Source organism: Emydura macquarii, unplaced genomic scaffold, assembly GCF_026122565.2.
Source record: "Emydura macquarii macquarii isolate MOO-44397 ecotype Brisbane River unplaced genomic scaffold, CSIRO-AGI_Emac_v2 contig_2205, whole genome shotgun sequence".
NCBI classification, from domain to species: Eukaryota; Metazoa; Chordata; order Testudines; family Chelidae; genus Emydura; species Emydura macquarii.
Window position 1 is genome coordinate 30,131,097 of NW_027132342.1, and position 22,861 is coordinate 30,153,957.

A 22,861-nucleotide genomic window follows, 5' to 3' on the forward strand; every position below is an offset into this window, starting at 1 on the left:
AGATTTTCAAGTTCTGTATATGTAATATACGTTAGATGGTAAAGTGTAATTCCAACACAAAGGAAGTGTATTAAGAATAGTTCATGGTCCAACACACAATACTGTGCAAAGAAATTCCTCTACATAAGGCATTTTTAAAAAAGGGTGGATTTTTTTTTTTATTATGTCTTTTTTCCCTGCCATAATGGCAGTAACGGACATGTTTTACATAGATAAACAGGGAACTTTATGAATAGGTCTACCGTGAAGTAGTCTGAAGTGAGTTTTTGTGCTAGAGCTCTAACTCCTGAAAAAAATACATATAATTTATATTTCCTCAATATTTCTGAGGGTTCAGATATATTCCAATTTTTTTTATTTCTTTCAAAAGCTCTCCAACTGAAAACATTAATAATGAACAGTTACTAATTTTAATTCTTTCAAAACAAAGCAGAGCTCTTCTAAGCTTTTAGCCTCAGTAACAGTTTGTGGCTATAAGTTTCACCAGTTTAATTATATGTTGTGTTTATTGATTTTAAATATGGCGTTTTTAATTTCACTGACTGACCCACTTTTCCTTGTATTATGACATGGAGAACAGAAGCTTCCAGTCCCCCTTCTCTATACCACTCATTATTTTGCATACTTTTATCCTATTAACTTCTTGTTTGTCTCTTTTCTATGGTAATCAACCCCAGTCTTTTCAATCAATTATGAAAGTTTTTCCATCCTTCTGAGCGTTTTTTTGCCTCTCTCTAAACCAGTGGTTCTTAACCTTTCCAAACTACTGTACCCCTGAAGCCTGAGTCCCACCCCCACGGGGCTGAGGCATGTAACTTAGTTTCATGGCGCCCCTGTGGCTCCAGGCAATTACCTTTCTTGCCACCCCCAATACCAGCTCTGCACTTGCGACCCCTCTAAAACTCCAGGTTAAGAAACACTGCTCTAAACCCTCCCTAAATCTATAATATTCTTTTTGAAACAAGACGACCAGTATTGCACAGTTTAATAGATGAGGCCACATGTAGCTTCATGTAATGGATAATCCCACAGCAGATATCCCATCCTGTTCCTTATACATCCTAATATCATCTTTGCCTTTTTGACCACAGCTGCACACTCAGACAAGGTCTTCATTAAGTTGCTTATGATGGGATCCAAGTCCCTTTCCTGACAGTTAACTTAGAACCCTATATGACATCTGAACAGTTTAATTTTCCCTTTCAATATGCATTATTTTCTATTTATCTACATACAATTTAATTTGCCATCATGATGCCCATTCACTTAGCGTGGTTAAGTCCTTGTGAAGTTTGTTACACAGTTTTCTCTGGATTTCTGAACCTCCTGCTAAACAACACCTAGTATACACTTAAAAATTAGATTACATCTCTCAGGGCTGTGAAAAATTTCACATCTTTTGCAATGCAGTTATTACATGTAATACTACCTGTGATGTAGTAACTACACTGATGGACAAACCCTTTCCCTTGATATATGAAGTGTCTATAGCAGTACAGTGGCACAACTGCAGCACCATGGCTGTGCTGCTATAGCTTCTGCAGGGGTTCTCAAACTGGGAATCGTGACCCCCAGGTTATTATGTGGGGGAGGAGGTCGTGAGCTGTTGCCCCCATGCATACCGGTAAGGATGGCCTGGCACTGGGGGGGAATCATTACTTTTGTGGAGAGGTCATCGCAGCCTGAAATATTTTCAGAGGGAGTTCCAGCAAAAAATGTTTGAGAACTCCTGTGCTGTAGTGTAGACAAGGCCTAAGCATTCCTTTTATTTAAGTTAGGATTGGCTACCTGCAGCTCTATGCTTAAAAGAAAATGAAACTGACCACTGAGAAAGATACAGAAGAATTTGAGCACTCCCTCAAGAATGAGAGGGGTTACAATCAGGTTGAGGCATGTATGCACATAGGGAGTGTCAAATAACCTAAGATGTGCCAAGCCTGGTTAAGCATCAAAATGCAATAATAGGTAGAAAGAAGAAGATGGAAAAACTACAAATGCACTTACAAGGGACAACAAATGGTAGGAACAGTAATGAGAGAAATCAACCTCAGCTTTGAGGGCCATTTGCTACTTGGCTTTGTTTGGTTGTTGTTGTTGCTGTTGAATATCCAAATATTTTCTATAGCTTCTTTGCACTGAGCTTGGGGATCCCTGCTGCGCTAGGCGCTGCACAAGCAGCTGGTCCCTGCCCCTAGGCGGCCCCAGTCCGCATGTCGCTAAATACAGCCAGTAGCACTGCAGCCCTGCAGCCACCCCCGGGCACAGCGCTGCGGAGAGAGCTCGTTGCGGGGGCGCGGAGCCGGGGGCAAACCCCTGCTCTGCAGGAGGGGCAGAGCCCCAGCCCCGAGGGTGAACGGCTGAGGCAGGCCTGGAAGGACCCGTCCCGCACCCGTGGTACAGGGCCTCGCAGCCGATGCTGAGGCAAGCAGGGGAGGCTCTAAGGCCCGGCGGCGGGGCACCGGGGGAGCAGGCGGCCCCTTCGCAGGCCGGCGGATAAGCCCGGGCGGTATCACTCCACCGCACCCCCTCCACCCCGCTCGTCCAGAGGAGAGCCCGGCCCGGCCGCCCGCCGCTCGGCTTCCCTACCTGGGGCCGCGGAGGAACGCGCCCTCTTGGCCGCGAACGCCCATAACTCGCCCCCCGGCCGCCGACCGACCCCGGGATAGACACCCTCCGGACGCGCCCTCCTGCGCCGCGCAAGCGCAGAACCACCGAGCCCGGCCGGGAGGATGGCGGAAGTTGCCTCTCCCGACTACAAGTCCCAGGCGTGCCTGGTCAGGTGGCTTGGCAGCGTAGCACCCTGGGACCTGGAGTCACGGCGAAGCCGCGTGGCATACTGGGAAATGTAGTCCCCATAGGACTCAGGCCACCGAGAGTCGGCCCCGTCCTTTGTGGCGCGTTGCATGCCGGGAGTGGTGGTCTCCGCCGGGTCCGCTGTGCACGCTGGGGCTTGTAGTCCCGCGGGAGTTTTGACTCGGGCTCTGTCTGGCTAAGCCTATCCGGGTCCCTGCGCTGCGCTGGCTCCTGACTCAGCGGCGAGCCGCGGAGGATGTTTGGCGTCGCCTAGCAGCGGCCGTTGCCTCCAGTAGCTGCCACCGAGACGGGTGAGGGCAGGAGGAGGGCGCGGCGGCGGCGCGGGAGGGGGATGGGGTGGGGCGGGGCGCGGGGGAGGAGAAGGGTCCGAGTCGGGGACAGGGGGAGCGGGCGGCCCAGCCGCAGGGCCAGGAGAGCGGTTGGGGCAGCAGCGGGCTGCGGTCCCGTCTTCTCTCCACGCTCTGCCCCTAGCCTGCGGAAGCCTGGTCTGTGTGTGCTGAGCTCCATGCCGCGCAGGCTCCCCCTCAGCCTAGCGCAGGCCCTGTGCGCTGTACAGCCTGGGTCAGGGGCCGGGATAGACGGACGGACAGACAGACAGACAGCCTCCGACCCCGGAGCAGCTCCTGGAGCGGCCAGCCCCTGGTCCGCGGGACGCTCGTGTTATTCCCACTTTCCCGCCGGCCGAAGAAACAGCGCGACCCCCGCTCGCTAGTTACCCCTGGGATCGCTCCGCTGGGCGCCCGGCGCTTAGCTGGGTTTGGAGTGAAAACAGAAGTTTATTGAACTAAGTATCGAGAGTCCAGGGACAGCGAGCAGGAGCACTGGAAACAAGGAGTTACATATAACATAAAATCATAACACACATTCCAGGGCCAAGACTTCATTAACCAGCTACTCTCCTGCCTAGTAAATATTGCTCGCCAGCGTTTTCCGGCCAGGCTGTCTGTGATTCCTTTTTCATGCGAGAGGGCACGCTGTCTGCTAGGCAAAGGATGCCAAGTGTACCTCTTGGCTTTCGGCTATACCCTCCCCCCAAAACCACTGTCTTTACTTTCAAACAAGATCCGCTCCTGCTGTTTATTTTTTTCTGCAAATTTACTCTGGTAGATTTCACTGTCTTTTCCCCTGGTATCAGACTCACTATGCAAATAGACCCTTGTCATGTAAAGCGCACAGTATACAATGACTGGAGAGGGAGATAAGCATCTCTTACTATCTGCTGCCTGCAAAGAACCTGTCTGAGGCTTGTTACCTCTTAGTGACCTGTCTTAACTTTAGAACATAATTTACATTTTGGATAGATAATTTCTTAAATATTTTCCTTACATGCATTTGGCAATTATTATAATGACTAGTGTGATAATGGCTCTTGGTAGAGACCCCCATGCCACCCTTTGGTGAACTATTATGCATATCTGATCCAGGGGATCTCTGTAAAACTCTCTGCACTCCTTGTGCCCTCTGCCAATTAGCATCCAGTGGTTCCTATGTCTCAGATGATGCCATTGATGGAACTCTCTTATCCATTATCTACCCTTAATGTAAAGTATTGGACTATATTAAATAGAAAGTGTTATATTCAAGTCATTTTGGATTGAACTACATCTCATCCATGCTCTAATTTCAAACAGACATAAGGCAATGCAATTTACCACTCTGGCTGGGTGAAATGAAGTCAAAGTTGTGTGTCATCAGCATACTGATGGCATCACAATCCATATCTCCTCATATACCCTCTCAATAATCCTACATATACTGTACATTGAAGAAGAGGGGTAACTAAATGGAGTCCTGTATAATGTGAGAAAAGGAGCCATTTGAGATCACTGAGCCATATAAAATCAACCCTATCTATTGCCACATGGGTCCACAAGCAAGTTGGTCAACAGCATCTCATTAAATTCATTGGACTCAAAAGCAGCAGATAGAGCTAATAATATAAGCATGGACCCATGAGCTTTAACCATCACCACAGAGACACAAATACAGCTAGCACAAAATGTTCTAGCAAGTTGAGGGAACAAGTGTTATAAAGATTTTGGTTTTGACTGTGCCATTGTCAATAAACTGATATACCATTATTTGCTTTACTGCACCCAAAAGTGTCCTTTGTGTTTTTACAGAACATATAGAAGACCCAATCAGTGCCACTAAGAAGTTCACAATTTAAAGTCCCAATCCTGTAATTGAATTATTAGATTCATTCATGCAAGCACAGAGTTCTTTTCACTTGGATCTAATTACAAGATTGATGCCCATGTACAGACCTGAATTAACAAGTTGGTTACAAAAAACCAAAATAGACTGGGAGGGTAAAAGTAGGATAAGGGTTACAAAAAGATTGCTTCAATACCTTTGACTCTCAGTAAATTATTTAGGGTATCATGCAATTCTTGTGTCTCATTGATTATATAATCAGGGTTTTAACAAAGCTTTTAATAACAATAGTAACCCTTCTTCCTGGTGAAGTTGACTGTGACAAGGACCAGGTTCAATATATAGGGATTTCTTTTTAACAATAGCACAAGAATTGACTTGAGCCCCCACCCAGTAACCTGAGAAAATTACACACCACCTCCGGGTGCTTCAAAATGACATACTTCCCCTCTCTAAGCACCAAGCCTGGGTAAAAAAGAAACTTTTGATAAAAAGGGGGAAAATAACCCAGCAATAACTTAGGAAAATGCAGCAAGCAGGATTCATAAGCATAAGACCAAGAGCAAAGCATCCACCCCAGAGTATGCTGGGCAGCGGTTTTTTGCCTCAGATTCTTAAATCCAATGACCAAAAGTTTTTCTCATTTCAACACATCCCACAGTTGTTATCCTTGGTCAGTGAAGACCAGATTTCAGAGGTGCACTATCCCTCCACACCTCTCTTTTTCTTCCTAATCTCTAATTCCTAAAGTACCTGAAGAGAAGGAGAAGAGTTACATTCATTACTGCAGTATTATTCAGAAGCTTTCCATTACTTGATTTCAGATATTGGCCTGTATTAAAAACAGTCTTTAATAGCCCCACATACATAACATGCCATAAAAAAGAAAAATGTAGGAATTTTGGGAAAGTATATTTACCATAACATTCTAGAGTCAGTTTCTCTGTGTTTATTAGTTGTTCTGGAAAATATATTTTCTATATAATCAGTGATTTTCCAAGGATGACACTACATTGGTATTACGCATACGTTTCTGATCTGCTACTTCTCCTGGATGACAGGGAGAAACAGCTGCAGTATGCCATGCAGAAGATGTTCCAGGATCTTTTGAAATGCTAGTCCTGCCCAGTTAATTAAGAGAAAAGAGATTAAGAATGAAAAATATTCTAAGAAGATGATGGTGTGTCAAAGTAGCAAATGACCAACGAGAACAAGAGGCTGAGATTGCAGATGAAGAAAATAGGCTATTAGCATCCTGCAAACATGGGCCATGAGATGTGAACTGAAATGGAACCACAAGCCCACTTCCTTAGACAGACAAATGATTGAGGGTTTTATTGTCCCTTCCACAGCAAGAACACATCCAAGAATCTAAACAGAATTATTTTCCAACATTTCCACTCTGGACTTCTGCCACACACAAAATATCTGTCCGAATTCCATACATTAGCCAGCAACAATGGACTGAATATACTGAGTGTTTTATTTTTGTTGTGTTATTTTTTTAATGCCTGGGCCATTGTTGCCATCCTTATAATTTAGGGGAATAAATAGATTTAAAAATAATGCTTATTCCGTGTTTAAACTTAGCAAGATCTAATTGCTATTTTTTTTGGCTATTGTCAACGTATGGTAGGAGCAGCCAATGTGAATGTAGTAATCCACAAACTCCCACCTGTGTATAGATCTGTTCCATTTTGCACCATATTCGATACAATAGAAAGCCTCTGTTACACCTAGTTGTAGACAAGAGAGAAGCTCCATATAGATGGACTCTTTGTTTCACATTCTTATTAGCCTCACAACAGACTATGGCCAGCTTTCAGGTTAATTACTTAATTTTGTGGACACAGGCACAGTAAATGAAAATTTGAGGGCAGGGGCTAGCACAAGAGTTATGCTGTCTTACAGAAATGCATGCTAGGTAAGCAGATGTTTGCAGAGCAAGTCTTGGGTGTTATATATGACTTTCTGTTACCACAAGCAGATTTGCCTTCTGGAATATCTGATTCAAAGATTGCAGTGCGGTCACCGAGAAACACAAACACTGCATTATGACAATGGTTTCATCACCCAGTTAAACCCTCTTTCAGGTATTTATGTGGCCCATATGACATATTCAAGTTATGCAAAATCTAAGCTTTCATTTAAAATAAAAAGTAAGTTTCTAGTCCTTGTGGCTGCAAAAATAATCATCTAAATGTCGACAGTGTAAACCAATGCCAGTAAATGGATGTGGTTCTTAGTATCAGTGTCTGCCATTCATGTGCTTGCTTTTGACAATTGTAGCTGCAAGTTGAAAAATAGTACTGGTGTTTGATGATGATTATTTTATTGTTACAGAAAAGCTATTTTAAATTCAAGATGCCACCCAATTTAGATTGGAAGAAGCTTATGAGAGTTGATGCTGATGCTCTGCCTCGTCAAGAAGAACTGGCAGATAGTTTGCTGGAGGCTGTGTCCAAGGTACTTTAAGTGAACTGTAACAGTTTTATTATGCATTCTTTAATTAATCAGAACTGGTATAATACATGTGTAGTGTTAGTGTGTTTATTTGATTTTCCTGATGCTCAACTAATCCATATTCTCATCTATGTTTATTTAGGTTGAAGGAAATGACTTAAAAGATGAAAATCCTGAACGTGTAGTACATCTTTTTAAAATTACTCAGTCACTAATGAAGGTTTGTATTAATCTTATTTTTTAAAACAATGTGACTTTTAAAAATGCATTCAAATATTTATTTTTAGATGAAAATATTTGTTTCCATTTTCAAGTGGAAGCTCAGGGCTCAGTTTTTTTGTCATGCAGCTTTACACATGTAACTCCCAGGAGTACTGGAAGACACATACACTCTGTTGCTTCACATACGTTACATGTGAGTCTGATATATGAAAAACAGATTGAGATTTCTGTTTGCAGGCTTTTTTAATTACACAAACAATTTTTAAATGCTGTAGAATATCTTTAAAAATTGTTTTTCTTTAACGTTTATGATGTTACACAAACATATATTTGTAGAAAAACACATGATGGTGTGCCAGTTTGATTGGCACTGATTTGGAATAACCTTCAGAACTAAAGAGTGTCAGCACTACTCATTAGGAAGGTGGTGTGGGGTTGAAAGGGATAGTTTTAAATTGTTGGATGCCAAGTAATTTTAATTTAAAAATTACTAAAAATATTTAGTTTAGAGAAACAAGGAATTGCAGGTAAGCTCTTACCAATTGTTTCTTTTATTGCCAGTTCAGGAGTGTGGCTCTCCGTAAGTAGTCACAGGGGCTCTTTTACATACCTTCAAAGACACCTTGATCAAGACCAGGCAAAATAATCACAATTCTTAACCATGGCTATTTTATTATTAAAGAAAGATTTAAAAAAAACCTAACTTTAAACCCAACTAAACAAATGACTGAACACAAATGATAAATTGGTTACTTCCATTGCAATCTTTTCTGCATGTCTCTCTGTTTGGAGATGTTAACACCCCTTGAGCATGAACCACCTCTGGAGGCAGGGGGTGGTGCTTTTCTCTTGGTAAATTAAGACCAAAGTATATTATTTCCCAAATTATTCTGAATTCAGCTTTAGTTTTTTATTAGATACTTATAACTGTTTATACCTGGGCAAAATAATCTGTTTAAAGGCAAGTGAAGCCTGTCTAATTATTAATAACCTAAATAGTTTATTGTTGGGCAAAGTAAGCAATCTTAACTAAAACCTATGAAATTGAAGAAGATATTTAAATTAGTAATTTAGAAGAAGCCATTTAAGGATCTGTCTTAAAACAGACCATACATGAAAGTTAAGAATTTTAAATCCAGTGATATCCCACTATTTCTCTGTTTACCAGTAGCGCCTGTGTCCTCTCCAGGAATACAGGGTCTAACCATTTGGTGATTAGCACAGTATTAGCACTGGTCTACATTATGAATTTATGTTGGTATAACTACAAAGAGTCCTGTAGCACCTTAAAGACTAACAAATTTCTGCGGGCATAAGCTTTTGTGGGCTGCAAACCACTTCATCACTAGCAGTGTGTTTAGTTAACTTCCTCTAATCAATCCATGTTGAAGTCTTGGGGAGATTTTCCTTGAGTTAATTTCTTCTTGAGTCTTTTCTGTTTTTCTTATCTGTCTATAGCTACTTGCTTATGGAGTGCTGTGTCTGAACAGGGTGGGCAAAGGGTGAGTGTAAGTAGGGCTCACTTCAGAGTTTTTGTACTCTTCTCCTTCCTATTTTCATGATATTATAGGAAAACATAAGTCTTTCAGGCTTGTTTAGATTTAGAGTTGGTTGCTTAACCTTTCATTGGCTTCATCCCCTCAGGATTGGCTTAGATGACACTTTTCAGCTCCTGACAGTGCAGCCTGTTTAATGAATATGCAACAGCCCTTTAATTGTCTTTGTTATTTCTGCCACAGGAAAGCATCAAATAACTTTTCAAAGCTAGTTTGAGCTCTTTCTTTTTATCTCATTCTCTAAGATAGTCTCTCAATTTTATTAGAGTTTGCAGGAAATGAAAGACATTTAAAAAAAATCCAAATATTCTTTATATAAGAGGTTTTTAGTTCTTAAAAGTCTTTTAAAATTAAATAACTTTGAGAAAGTCTTTAGCTTAAGTTGTTGATTCTGCATGACAGATTTTGGAATGATGGATTTTCTGATCTTCCTGAGTTGATTGAGGGTTTGCTTGTGCACTGCCAGTAATTAATTAATTCTTCTTTAGGATAAACATTGTTTACATAAATGGCTTCTTACATTATTTTAGCAAGGTCATTAGATTCCATGTTGGTAAATAAAGCATTTTATCATTTACATAGCAATGACATTAGAAACTGTCTTAGGTGCTTTGTATTTAGCTAACATGTTTGCAGCTATGCATTTCACAAAGGTGTTTTTTGTTTCAAGATATAAGATATTTTAAGATATAAACAAGATATATGATATTTTAAGATATAAATAAAAGTTTTAAACATTTCCAACTATGCATGCTATCCTATGAAGTTTTTAAGAACACAAGTAAGTTTTCTTTCAAGAGGGTGGGGGTTAGGAACGCTCACTCTACCTAGATTTATTGCTCTGATAACACACACTACATTCCTTTTTACAGTTAGTCCTCTGTTTAAAATATTAATGTTTTACATGGTCCGGGCTCTTGAGGTACAGTTGACCTTGGAAGAGAGAAGCAGAAATTTTATGGAATTTCTTTGCTTAGCTTTAACATTTTGTAACATAACTAGCTAAACGTGTGTTGTTATATTTCCAAGCATTTTGGGTATAACATTCTGGTAGCTATATCTTAATATTCTGTAAAGGTGCAGATAAGTTTGCAACAGCTTAAAAAAATGTATAATTTATTAGTATCATTTTTGAATCAATATGGAGGTATCTTCCCCCCATCACAAAACCATGCTTGTGAAATCCACATATCACAACATCTTGTATTCTGTCATAGATGTTTTGAAAATGGCAGTGCTCACCAGGTTACAAAGTCTGTTTTTTGTAGCAAAAACAATGAGAGTCCTGTAGCACTTTAAAGACTAACAAATTTAATTTCTGCAGGCATAAGCTTTCGTGGGCCCTAACACGACATCTAACGATGACATCTGACGAAGTGGGTTACAGCCCAAAAAAGCTTATGCCTGCAGAAATTAAATTTGTTAGTCTTTAAAGTGCTACAGGACTCTCTTTGTTTTTGCTGTATAAAGACTAACATGGCTACCCATCTGGAACTGTTTTTTGTAGAGACCTTTTCTATAGTTTTCAGGGTTGTGCTTTTGAGTACATAGTACATTAGGTTTCTTTATTATTATAACTCCTGTGGAAAAATACCTTGTGTGGCCTAGTGGATAGAACACTAGACTGGTACTCAGGAGAGTACCTGGTTCTATACCTGGCTTGATCACTGGTCTTGGCAATGTTAGGCAGGTTTCTTCACCTCTCCGAGTCTGTTTCCTCATGTACAAAATGGGAATAAATTAAACTGACCTCCGTTGTAAAACGCTTTGAGATCTACTGGTGAAAAACACCATATAAGAGCTAGGTATTTTATTATGTATCTCAGATTTCTAAAATTCTCAGTTCTTTTGTGGCTGTGGGCTAGTGAAAAATTGTGGAAGTTGGTTTGATAAAGAAAAGATTAATTCCCTTTTATAAAATTTCCATTAGTTCTAGATTCTGTGGAGGTTATCATCATCATCTCATAAATTGGCCTAAAGGTAAACTTGTTTTCTTATTATGTATATTTCTTTGCTAGATGAAAGCCCAAGAGGTAGAACTGGCTTTAGAAGAAGTTGAAAAAGCTGGAGAGGAGCAAGCCAAATTTGGTGAGCAACACTTCTGAATAAGTGTTTAAAAAAAAAAATAACTGTGCACAAAGTGACTTATTACATGGATTCTATAACTAATAAAACATTAGGCTTAAATAACTATGGGTGGAATCCTGGCCACATTGAAGTTAATGGCAAAATTTCTATTAACTTCAGTGGGGACAGGATTCACTCCAATATTGATAAATGGGAATGAAGATTGCTGCTGTTACTGTAGTTCTCATAAGTGTTTCCTTTGCTTAGAGGTTTTGGATAACCCACTATGTCCTATTTTTATTTCAACAGAAAATCAATTAAAAGCAAAGGTTATGAAACTAGAAAATGAATTAGAGGTATGTTTGTCTTTAAACTAAATTAGTTTCTAAGCTCCAGTGGCATTTATTCTTCTTGGACTTGGTGCAGTTTTTGACATTCTTTGAGTTTTGAGCATGGAGAAATAATCTGTTCCTTTTAAAAATGTTTAAGAAAATGGTAGTGGGTTTTGTCCTTGGATAAAGAACTCAAAAAAACTGGATAGTTGTTTAAGTTTCAAACATTGCATCATTTTAGGGACTGATAAATCTGTAAAAGTTCATTTAAAGACTCACATTGATTTTCTTTTTCAGGCTATGCAAGTAAATGACAGACAGACACTGGAATAGATTTTAAGCTACAGGCTACAACTTTATGAATTTAACAGTGGGTAGCTGGTATATGGCCCCCACTTTATCTCACATCCCAGGCACATAACAGGGTCTAGTGCATGGTGACAGGGCTCCTAACATCTAACCAATAACCCTGTATACCCCTTGGCCTACTCCCAGGATTCCGCTCATGTGTGAGTTCTTTAACCCTGTCCCCCCACAGTGGGCGAGAGACAGAGAGTACCAAGGGGAAACGTTTGTCTGCAAAGATTTCAGGCCTCCTTTTTTGTGTACAAGCACAGGGCCCGCTAGCGAAAATCCTGGGTCTCATTTTTCTCTGGGAGCTGGCTCTATTAGCCTTTATTCACACTGGACACCGACTGCAAGTTGTGACAAATGACACATTCTTATATTATCTGTTAGTATCAGACTTTAAATCCTATTCTTTCTTACCCAACTGTGCTTCCATGATTCTGCGAAGAAGGCAAAAAATGCACTGGATCTCCACCAATTTTGCCCAATAGGGAAAAAACCCTTCCTGATACCCAAAAAACAAGCAATCCATCAGAACCCTAACAGATCCCTATCTACCTTACAGAGATGGAGGGTAGAGCAGCAGAAGAAGCAAGAGACTTGTGCAGTACAGGAAAAAGTTTAAGTTGTTAAGAGAGAGGAGTCTGAGAGCAAACTGGATACCAATCCCCCTCCTAGCTGGCCAGTAGGATGCAACAAACCCAAAGAGGGGGAGGGTCCCGGCTCCAGCCTGTGCTTTCATCTCTCCTATCCCCGTGGGAGTGGTAAATCCCTGCTTTAGGTCCAACCAGCAACATCCTCCCCTGTCCTGTTTTGGAGGGTGGGGGGAAATTTTCAGGCTCTCTTCCCTGATTCCTCTTCTGGGGACACTGCATTCTCCCTTCTGTCCAAGCGAATGTCCTCCATACACTGAGATTGCGGGAGACAGATTCTTTAGGCTTTGGATCAGACCCTTAGGCCTCAGTGAGAGCAAGTGCCTTTGACATGCCTGAAATTATTTTTTTCACAAATAAAAGCAGTACCCGCTGCTGAAAGAGATGTATTTGCCATGTATGGTAATTAATTTCAGTATTCATTTGGAATATGCACCAAGTATATATCTTCAGAGCACTGTATATGTATGTAGATCTATAGAGAGATCTTTATTTTAATAACTCCAGAGATTTGTGCTCAAGTGATTTTTGTTGTTTCTAAAACATTAGATGGAAATATCACCCATTATCTGGTTTTTTTAAACTGTATTTGCAAACATTGATTTTCACCTCCAAGGAAATAAATCCGTCTCACTAGCTGTCCTATGTTTTTAATTTGAAGATAAAAATTTGTTAATTTTTAACATTCTTCTAAGATGGCACAGCGAGCTGCTGGTGGTCGTGATACTCGTTTTTTGCGTGATGAGATCCGTCAGCTGGAAAAACAATTGGAACAAAAAGACAGAGAATTAACAGATATGGAAAAGGAGCTAGAAAAAGAAAAGAAAGTTAATGAACAGGTAAGAAATATTTCATTCTGTTGTACAGCTTCTTTCTGAATTTGTGACTCATGGGCTAATGTCCTCCACCTGTGGAATTCAAAGATGGTCCAATGTTATTGTTGGAGTCTCCAGGACTAAGCTTCGCCCTTCATCTCAGGCCACCAGATTTTTTGCCTCTGGAAGTGAAACAATTCGGCAGTTCAGTTTCTCCCAACCATTTGTTTAGAAAACTTTACTTTTACACGTGGTGAATTATGCCCTGCCTGTTACCAGCCAGCCAAACCTGGCCATGCTAGGATATGGGGCTCAGAGTCAAACCAGCATGTTGGGTGCCCATCCTGCCTAGTGGAGCCATGACTTTAACAGAGAAAAGCTTGATCAGAAGTGTTTGGGGAGAGAATCTAAGGACAAGGAGATTGTACCGAGCCAGCTTAGGGATGAATCGCTCAAGAGACCTGGATTGGAGGGGGGAAAATCTCTAAAAAGATACAGAATCCCCCCTCCTCCAGGCACAGAAGTGGGTCCTCAAGTCTCTGGGGAAAGAAGCAGGCTCTTCAGTCAGTTCCCTTTTCTCCCACTATAAATTGAGGGTATCTTAATAATATTCAGGGTAGGTCCTGCAAACTGCAGAGACTCCAGATGCAAAAAGGCAAAAGCAAGTGTGTCCTTCCCAAGGCAATAATTTATATTGTTAATGAATAAGTGGGATGAAAATCAGAGGTTGAACCTCTTCTCCTTTGCTTTCTTCTCTGAGGAGCTGTGCAGGAGGTCAGACTAGATGATCATATGGGTCCCTTCTGACCTTAGAGTCTATGAGTGTTTTCCGGGTTTTTCCTATACACAGAGGCTCTCACTGTGCTCTGTATCTTGTCACCATCCCTGTCCCACCCTGCAGCATGTCTGGGCCTGCAGGGAAGCCTGTTCTTCCTGTGCAGCCCTTACCTCAGGCTGTAGCCTAATGAGAATTGTGCGTGTCTGGCTTTCAGCCCAAGGACCATTGCAGTGCCAGGGAAAGGAGCACAGATTTCAGGCAGTTTTGGAATGGGAATTGTGCCTTCTGATCATCAGCCGTAAACACTTGCTCTGCCCAGGAAAGGGGCTTGGACTGAAAGGCAGGGATGGGCTTGCCTATCCCTCTCCACTCCTTACCTCACCCCTCCACGGGCTGGTTCCATATTAGGAGCACTTCAGGCAGTCAGTGACTAGAACAGAGGCACAGGAGGATTGCACTCCTCATGAAGATGCACCTTCATAGAATTACCAAGGGGTAAGTGAGAAATGCCTTCTAATGCTCAAAATGATCCTGATTTACTGAGTAAAACCCTTGAGTGGTACAGGGTTGCTCCTACAATACTTACTTGAGTGCTAGCCAGCATGGAGAAGTAGTCAGGCAGCTTTTCAGGGCATGTCTACAGAACCGGTAGCAGCAAGCCTCCCAACCTGGGTCAACAGCCTCAGGCTTGCACTACTACACTAAAAATAGCGGTGTAGATAGCGCTTTATAGTTGTGGCTTGGGCTAAAGCTTGGGCAGCCTGCTCCCTAGGCTTCAGAGCCCTAGCTCCAGCCTGAGCCACAACATCTGCACAGCTATTTTTAGTGTGATAGTGCGAGCCTGGATCTGTCAACCTAGGCTGTGAGGCTCCCTGCAGCGGGTTGTGTAGACTTACCCTTAAGCTCCTGGGGACATTCAGCAAGCTACTTACATATTTGAGTTATGTGTACAAGTACCACTCCTCGGTTGTGTGGTCCCCATGCCAGGATGAACAGTGTACTACCTTCCCCCTGTAAACAGTCAGGGAAAGAAATACCACAAGTATATCACAGACATACTAAACAAAAGTCTCCAGGGTGTTTTGAAGGCGAAATGTCAGTGGCTTTCAAAGAATTCATTAATGTTAATAAAGTATCTCCCCTTTCAAGCATTATTAGATACATGTTTTCCCATTGATTTCCCCCATATGAAGGCATCAAAAGATCCAAATGAGAATTCCGGATTAAACCAAATGTTAAACTAAAATGTTAATATAAAACAGAAATTTCATAAATGTTAGGAACTTAAAGTTGGTGCAGCAAGAGCCTTGCCAGTCAAAAACCTAGTTAGAAGGGGACTTCTTCCAAAAGACCTCATACACCAGGGTTTTCAACTCCTCAGGGCATCACGAGGTTATTATGTGAGGGTCATGAGCTGTCAGCTGTATGCAGGGCTGAGGGCGGGAGCTCCACCATGAGTGAGGCCGATAGCCCGGCTCCATCCTCAGCCCCATTCCCTCTCCAAAGAAAGGATGCCAAAATAGAAGTTTGTCCAGGGTGCCATTTTCCCTAAGACTGGCCATGGAACTGAAACAATATTAGGAGGCTTGGTAGTCCAGCAGCTGAAGAGCTGCATTAAACAGCAGACCAATCAGAACACTGAGATTGGCAAATAAAAGGTAATTTATAATTTAACAGTCAGACACACAGGTGCATACTTTCTCCTGAAAATAATGGCCATCTCTATTGCTAAAACCACTAAGAAGCAAGAGTCTCTTGAATCTTACATTAAACACGGTTTTATCAGCATTGTTACCTCTGATATTGAAAAACCGCCTTCATCATTTGCTGTGAAATTTTGTCCGTTGAATCGATGAAACAGTGCAAACAGCAGCGACATCTTGAAACTAGACATCCTGAGCATAAAAATCAAAACGTGGATTTTTTCAAATGCAGAGAAGAAGCAACAGAGAAGTCCAGGCTTGATGCAGATGGAAGTTTCCGACAATAAACTTCCTTAGTTGTGGAGGCCTCTTATGTTGTGTCGCTAAGAATTGCCCGTGTCAAGTAGCTGAATACAATAGGAGAGGAGCTTGTTCTGCCAGTGTGCAAAGATATTGTCACTTATGCTTGGCAATGATACTACCAGAAAAATTAATATGCTTTCTATGTCGAATGATATTGTGAAACATAGGTTATCTGAGAGGTCTGAAAATATCAAATAAGTTGTGCATGAAATTAAACATTTTGCTTTCAGTATGTTCAGCCTGCAACTTGATGAAACTCTTGAGGTTACTAACTGCACAGAATTGATAATGTTTGTATGATATGTTAATGCATATTAAAGCACATTTTTATACTTCATGAAGAGATGGCAGAGTTTTTCCTGCAAAAAGAGAAATGAACCGAACAGAAAGTTCATTGACAAGACATGGCTTCTCTGCTTGGCATACTTAGTCAATATCTTTGATAGCCTTAATGGCCTCAATCTGTTACTTCAGATAAAACCTTCAACATTAATAGACCTGACTAATAAAATCAGAGCCTTCCAGATGAAGTTGGATGTGTGGTGCAGTAAATTGGATGTAGACAAATACAGCATGTTTCCGTCACTTTTCTCAAGTGTTTTCAAGTCAGCTGTCAGTGAACATCTAAAAGCCCTTCACAAAGAGTTCTCGCACTACTTCCCAGTGCTACCAGAAGCACTTCGTTCCCTGATTAAAAGCCCTTTCAGTACTTCTGAGCAGTTACTTACTGAGGATATTCATGCACAGGAACAGTTTATCAACATGATAAATGATGATGAAGTGAAAGCAAAATTCACACAGCTGCCTCCAACCCAATTCTAGTGTTCAGTGGCAAGTGAATACCTACTGGTATCTGAAATAGAATCATAGAATCATAGAATATTAGAGTAGGAAGGGACCTCGGGAGGTCATCTAGTCCAACCCCCTGCTCAAAGCAGGACTAACCTCAGCTATATCATCCCAACCAGGGCTTTGTCAAGCCTCAGCTTAAAAACCTCTAAGGATGGAGATTCCACCACCTCCCTAGGTAACCCATTCCAGTGCTTCACCACCCTCCTAGTAAAAAACATTTTCCTAATGTCCAACCTAGACCTCACGCCCTGCAACTTGAGACCGTTGCTCCTTATTCTGTCATCTGCCACCACCGAGAACAGCCTAGCCCCATCCTCCCTGGAACCCCCTTTCAGGTAGTTAAAGGCTGCTATCAAATCCCCGCTCATTCTTCTCTTTTGCAGACTAAACAAGCCCAGTTCCCTCATCCTCTCCTCATAAGTCCTGTGCTCCAGCCCCCTAATCATTTTTGTTGCCCAAATGGCTCTGAGAGTCCTTCTGCTGTTTCCCACTACCTACAAATGCAAGAGTGGATTCTCTAGCCTTCTCACAATAAGGATGAAATCCCAAAAATGGCTTGATGTAAAGGATGACATCAGATGTGCCCTTTATAACACAACATCAAGAATCAAACTTCTTATGTCAAATAAACAGCATCATCCATCTCACTGATTTTCTTGCTCCTTATGACGATTCATTTCTTCCAAGTATTAAAATGAAATTCTACTTAACAGTAACTATTTAAAAAAATAACTTTTTGGCTTCTAACAATATTTCGAGAAGAACGGGTTTTAGCCTTTATTTAAAAGCGGTGAGAAAAGATAAATACATTTAAAACGATAGGTTTACAAATGTAGCATTTAAAATAGTATTAAATATAAAAAAATGTTTTTAATTTATAAGAGGGGTCAAACTTAGAGGTTTGCTGTATAAAAGGGGTCACCAATACAAAAAGTTTGAGAACACTGCCATAACCATAAGAGTGATGACACATTGCGTAGCAATTTAAAAGCTCTCAGCTATTGCCTTTCAGACTAAAGGTTTTTCATATATTTTACAAGGAAAGCCTATGGCAAATGAATGGCTCATGGTCTAGGGGTATGATTCTTCCTTGGAGTAAAACATCTCAGGTTCTGTCTTGGTCAAACTCTAGATATGATTTGTGACAAGCAGTGGATTTTAACTTGGTGATCAAAAGGAAGCCATGTTACATCCACGAATCACCATCATTTATCCTAGATGGCTATCTTGTGAATGCAAACCTGCAGATTAGGAGCTATTTTGGGAAACAGAGAAATTATTAGCTGAGTTTGCAAAGAGGCCTCAACACTCACTGTGAAAGCCAGCATAGCAATCTGTTGCTTGCTACCAACACCAAGGAAACCTAGATAAGTTTTCCTCCAAAGCAACAACATTTTCAGCATAGCTAATTTCAGCATGACTATAATAACCCTTGTTTCATTAGGTAACTGAGCAGTTAGCTCACCAAGTGCCCCCCCTTCTCCCTCTGCCCCCAGTTCCCCTCCCGTTCCCCCATGGGTCAGTCTTTCAGTCCTGGTTCTCTTTTACTCAGAGGTGCAGTGAAGAGTACACGTATCTCGAGTCCTTTCTGTAGTGAGGGCAGTGGTAGGAGAACCCGGGTGCACCCCCTCCAATGGGCTCTGACCCAGGGCCCTAGGAGAGTCAACAGTATCTGGCCCCCAAAAGTGCCTCCTGAGTTACGCTCCCTGTGTTGCTTCTTACTGCTGCTTTTCTCTCACAGCTTTTAGTCCCAGATAAGGTGAAAAAGAAAAGGTAATCAAACTGTCAGTGCTAATTGGGCTTAGCACTTCCCTCAGGGAGGCTTTTCTGGTGCCTTTGTCAGGAGCCTTCCGGATAGGTGTGTCCTCCTTTCCTCTTCTGAGCTGGGTTGCGCCCTTTTCAATCTCTCTGCAGTTGAGCATGCTCTGCAGGGACTCTGCATGCTCTCCAGAGCATGCTCTGCAGGGTTGGGGAGGAGGGCCTACCTAGGCCCAATAATGTCCCTTACCCACTCCAACCCAGTGTGGGATTTGTATACTCTATCATAATGACAAAGACAAAAAGTGTTTGTTTACAAGCGTTCCCAGTTCCTGTGCAAGACTCTTCCTTCTGAGCCACCCTCTGCACGCAGAATCTTAAGTGACTGGTAGTATTCTCAGACCCTATCTACACTTACCTTTGAGATTTGGCGGCAGTCGACGGGAGTTACGCAAGCTATGCAAAAAAGTGTGTAACTTCCATTGACTTCTCTGCTTCTCTTCTGCGTGCCATCTTCACTGCACTGCGCCACTTGTGACGGTGGTCTTAGCATGTCAATTTCTGGATCGACTGAGTGGGTCTTCACTGAAGTGACCTGCTCAGTCGATCCAGAGAAATCGATCTGACAGCGGCGACTTTGCCGCCATCTGTGTAGCCGTAGCCTCAGCAAGGCACAGGGGGCACATTACTCACATATGCCCATTCATAGATAACATGCTAGTCAGTGCCCTGTCCAGAGAAATGGACCCTTTCATAAATGAACAGCTGCTGGAAAGGATTCATAGCCACCAGTTCATAATCAGGAAGATTCTTTTAATCCAGTGCAGAGAATTGGTCACCAATGGGTCAAAACAGACATGTCTCTGGCTGTAATTTTACCATAATGGTGAAGACTTGCAAACATCATTGCATCAGTCACTTCTTGAGAGATCATCAATAGCCAGATATCTCCAGTGACTAGGACTGCTGGTGCCATGCATCAGCTTCATACCCTGAGTAGGTTTTCTCAAAATACATTTGCTGAAAATCCTCCTGAGAACATAAAAAATGCACTTTATGCAGTGCAAAATTAGATGTCATTCTCAGATGACATCCAACTGCCCTTTTGTTGGCAGCTAAGTGTGACAGATATGGCAATTTCCTGCAATATCCTTGAAAGACATCATGGTATTAAGTGTATGTATTATTGGGGGCAAGGGATTGTATATAATTTCATGCGGGGAGGGTGACCACAGCTTCTCCAGGAACTCCGAGCAGTGTGAGGTGATTAGGCAAATTCACTCAGGTTGTAACACTTCCCTAGAAGTTCCACCATCTGGAGAGGCTTGCATATGCTAGGTCAAACTGGATTCTTCAGAGACCAACAGACAAAAAAAAAGGATTTCTGAACAAATAGCTCGAGTTTAAAGTGACTTAAGGTTGTCTTTCTGATTCAGCAAGGGGATAGGACCTTTTGTCCCAAGGGCCTTTCATCCTTTCTGGGAAGCGTCATAATGACTTTGGCTTACTGAGGCCCCCAAAACTGAAGGGTGACTGCTGATAAGCTTTTTGCATGCATATATGAACTTCTATAATTTTAATATTTGTAATATCTCTAATACTGTCTCCTTAAGAATAAATGTGCTTGCTTATAGGTAACTTATGACTTCTGGCTATCACATGGTCCATAAGCCTTTGGAGAGATAGCAAAGCACAGCCACTGGTCTGTTTAGGCAACCGGGCTTGCTAGGGATATCACAGTGTAGTCAGGAAACTGTGCAGCCTGGAAAAAATCCTGGCCAGGAAGGAGAGAGACACTGGTCTCTGCCCAAGAGAGGTGACGGCTGAGGAGTCAAGATTCTGGAGTGGGTATCCTCGATACCTCCCCACGGTGGGGGAAATAGAGGTGCAGTTTCCCTGAATTGTAACAGTAAGTGCAAACAACATGCTGAAAGCCAACTTGATTTTCACTCTGGACCCTTGCATATTTACTATGGAAGCAAGCATACAAGATTTCCAAAATCTAATAATAAATCCTTTTAGTTTATTTTGACACTTCTATTAGGGTGTATCTTAAACATTACATTACATACATGGCCATAGGAGTTTGAACCAGTGGTCCATCAAGTCCAGTATCCTGTCTATGAGGCAACCAGTACCAGCTGCACCAGTACAAAGTGCATGAAACCACATAGTGGGCAATTATTGTACTCTCAGAAGAAGTCACCTCCTGCTTTCCCTTAAGAGTTTGTTTATGATTGAGGCATGAGTGTTTGTTTACATCCCTTCCAAAACTAAGGAGTAACCAGAGCTTGAAGCTTCTCCATGGCAATAGAAATAATGTCCTGGGTAGTGAGGAATCTGCTACGTTTCAAGAGTCCACATAAAGGATACATAAAAGAAGAAAAGGGGGAGTTATGATCTTTCTTCTAGTGCTCCATTTTATTAGTTCAAATTGGATTCTTCAGAGACCAACAGATAAAAAAAGGACTTCTGAACAAATAGCCTGAGTTTAAACTGATTTAAGGCCTTCTTTCTGATTCTTCTTGTCAGCATGTTGTCAAAAAAAAACTTTAGACATGCAAGACAGCCAAAGACCTCATGTATCTGCAGAAAAAACCAGACCTCTTGAAGCATGGACTCCTTCATTCAGACTGGAAACATCTGTACTTAACAGCCTGGGTATCAGAAGAGAAGTGTAGTTCAATATGGATTCTCCATTAACCTGTAATACAGTTTGGTATCCAGGCAGAACTCAACCAGAATATTTAATTAATTGACTTGGTCAAATTTATGTTTCTGGTGTTAGGGGAAACAGAAAGCTCTTTGGGGTAGTGTTTGCACAGTGCCCAACACAATAGGGTCTTGACCTCTAGATGTTATTGTGTTACAAATATTATAATAATCCTAAAGTTCTGGTGATTTTAGCCACACTAGAGTTTCTCCAGGAGGTTTGGTTGGAGTCCTATTTTCAGCCATAATGACATTTTATAAACTCCATCTGAGCATCAGGTACCAGGTTTAATCACAATGACAAATTCGACATGCCTGTGCCCGGTCTTTCTCATCACCACTGCCTCTGAAAGGCAAGTTTTGGAATTAATTCCCATATCTGTACAAGAACCACACCACGTTTGTCATAAGGAAAAGCTTATTTTTATAGCTCCAGAAACCTGGGAAATTGTGGTGAGAGGAACTTACCTTGAACAGAAAGGTTTCCGGATGGAAATAGTTCTTCCATCATTTTGTTTGAACCCTTGGAAGTTTATGGCACAAATGGGCATTCCTAGAGCTCTAAAAATATAGCTCCAGCATGTGGAGTACATATGTTAATTGTAGCTGGTTCATCTTATTCTATCCAAACACCAAGGGCTCGAGGTTAGTGCAGGCAAGATGTAAAAATCCTGCACCAGTTGGCATGTTAGGCATATTGGAAACTATTCACAGAAGTCCCCAAGGGCTCTGGGGGAAAAGCGTATGAACCTCATGTCAGGAAGATTTGCTAAGTAAGTTTTCATTCCTCTGCAGAAGACATCCTGTGGCAGGAAGATGCCATTGAATTGGTTCCCACATAATTCCTTAGCCTATAAAGTTTTTGCTTTGTATGGGAGGATCTTTCATTTCTGCATATTATTCTACTATAATAATTAAACTTCTTCTCCTTTCCCTCCCTACTTCTGGGATTCACTGCTTGCTACTTCCCATGAGCAATGAATGAGGTGAGAAGGTGTGCAACAGAATGAGAAATTTCTTTCTTGATAATTTTTTTCTGTTAGCAGCTTCTCTCTGAATTTCATCCACGCTGATAGTTTGGTAATTCACCAAAATATAATTGAAAATTTTCTCTAAAGGAAGACTTAGACATATATTGTCCCAAGGTTAATTTAATACAACGTTTCAAGTTGCCTTAATGCTAATAATTGTTTGCTGAATGGTTCTATGACTGTGTAAGAACTCTTCTGGTGGCCTGAACTGAAGGGTGAAGTTTAGCCCTCAAGCCTTCTGCAACAACATTGGACCACCTGTGAATTCCACAGGTGGAGGGCATTACCTCATGAGTA

General features: G+C 41.7%; 2 protein-coding genes across 2 annotated transcripts in view; one reads left to right on the forward strand and one right to left on the reverse strand.

The window, feature by feature from the left end:
- The window catches only part of TMTC3 (transmembrane O-mannosyltransferase targeting cadherins 3), a 46,857-nt gene extending 44,003 nt beyond the window's left edge, over positions 1 to 2,854 (reverse strand). The window contains exon 1 of the mRNA XM_067559844.1: positions 2,587 to 2,854. The gene's annotated coding sequence lies outside the window, so the exon portion shown is untranslated. The remainder of the gene's footprint in view (positions 1 to 2,586) is intronic.
- Positions 2,855 to 3,014: 160 nt separating this feature from the next.
- CEP290 (centrosomal protein 290) overlaps positions 3,015 to 22,861 on the forward strand; it is a 104,176-nt gene continuing 84,329 nt past the window's right edge. Inside the window, exons 1-6 of the mRNA XM_067559846.1 lie at positions 3,015 to 3,104; positions 7,315 to 7,437; positions 7,577 to 7,654; positions 11,231 to 11,300; positions 11,589 to 11,635; positions 13,308 to 13,451. Of these exons, the coding sequence (XP_067415947.1) occupies positions 7,336 to 7,437; positions 7,577 to 7,654; positions 11,231 to 11,300; positions 11,589 to 11,635; positions 13,308 to 13,451 (441 nt within the window). The 5' untranslated portion in view covers positions 3,015 to 3,104; positions 7,315 to 7,335. The remainder of the gene's footprint in view (positions 3,105 to 7,314; positions 7,438 to 7,576; positions 7,655 to 11,230; positions 11,301 to 11,588; positions 11,636 to 13,307; positions 13,452 to 22,861) is intronic.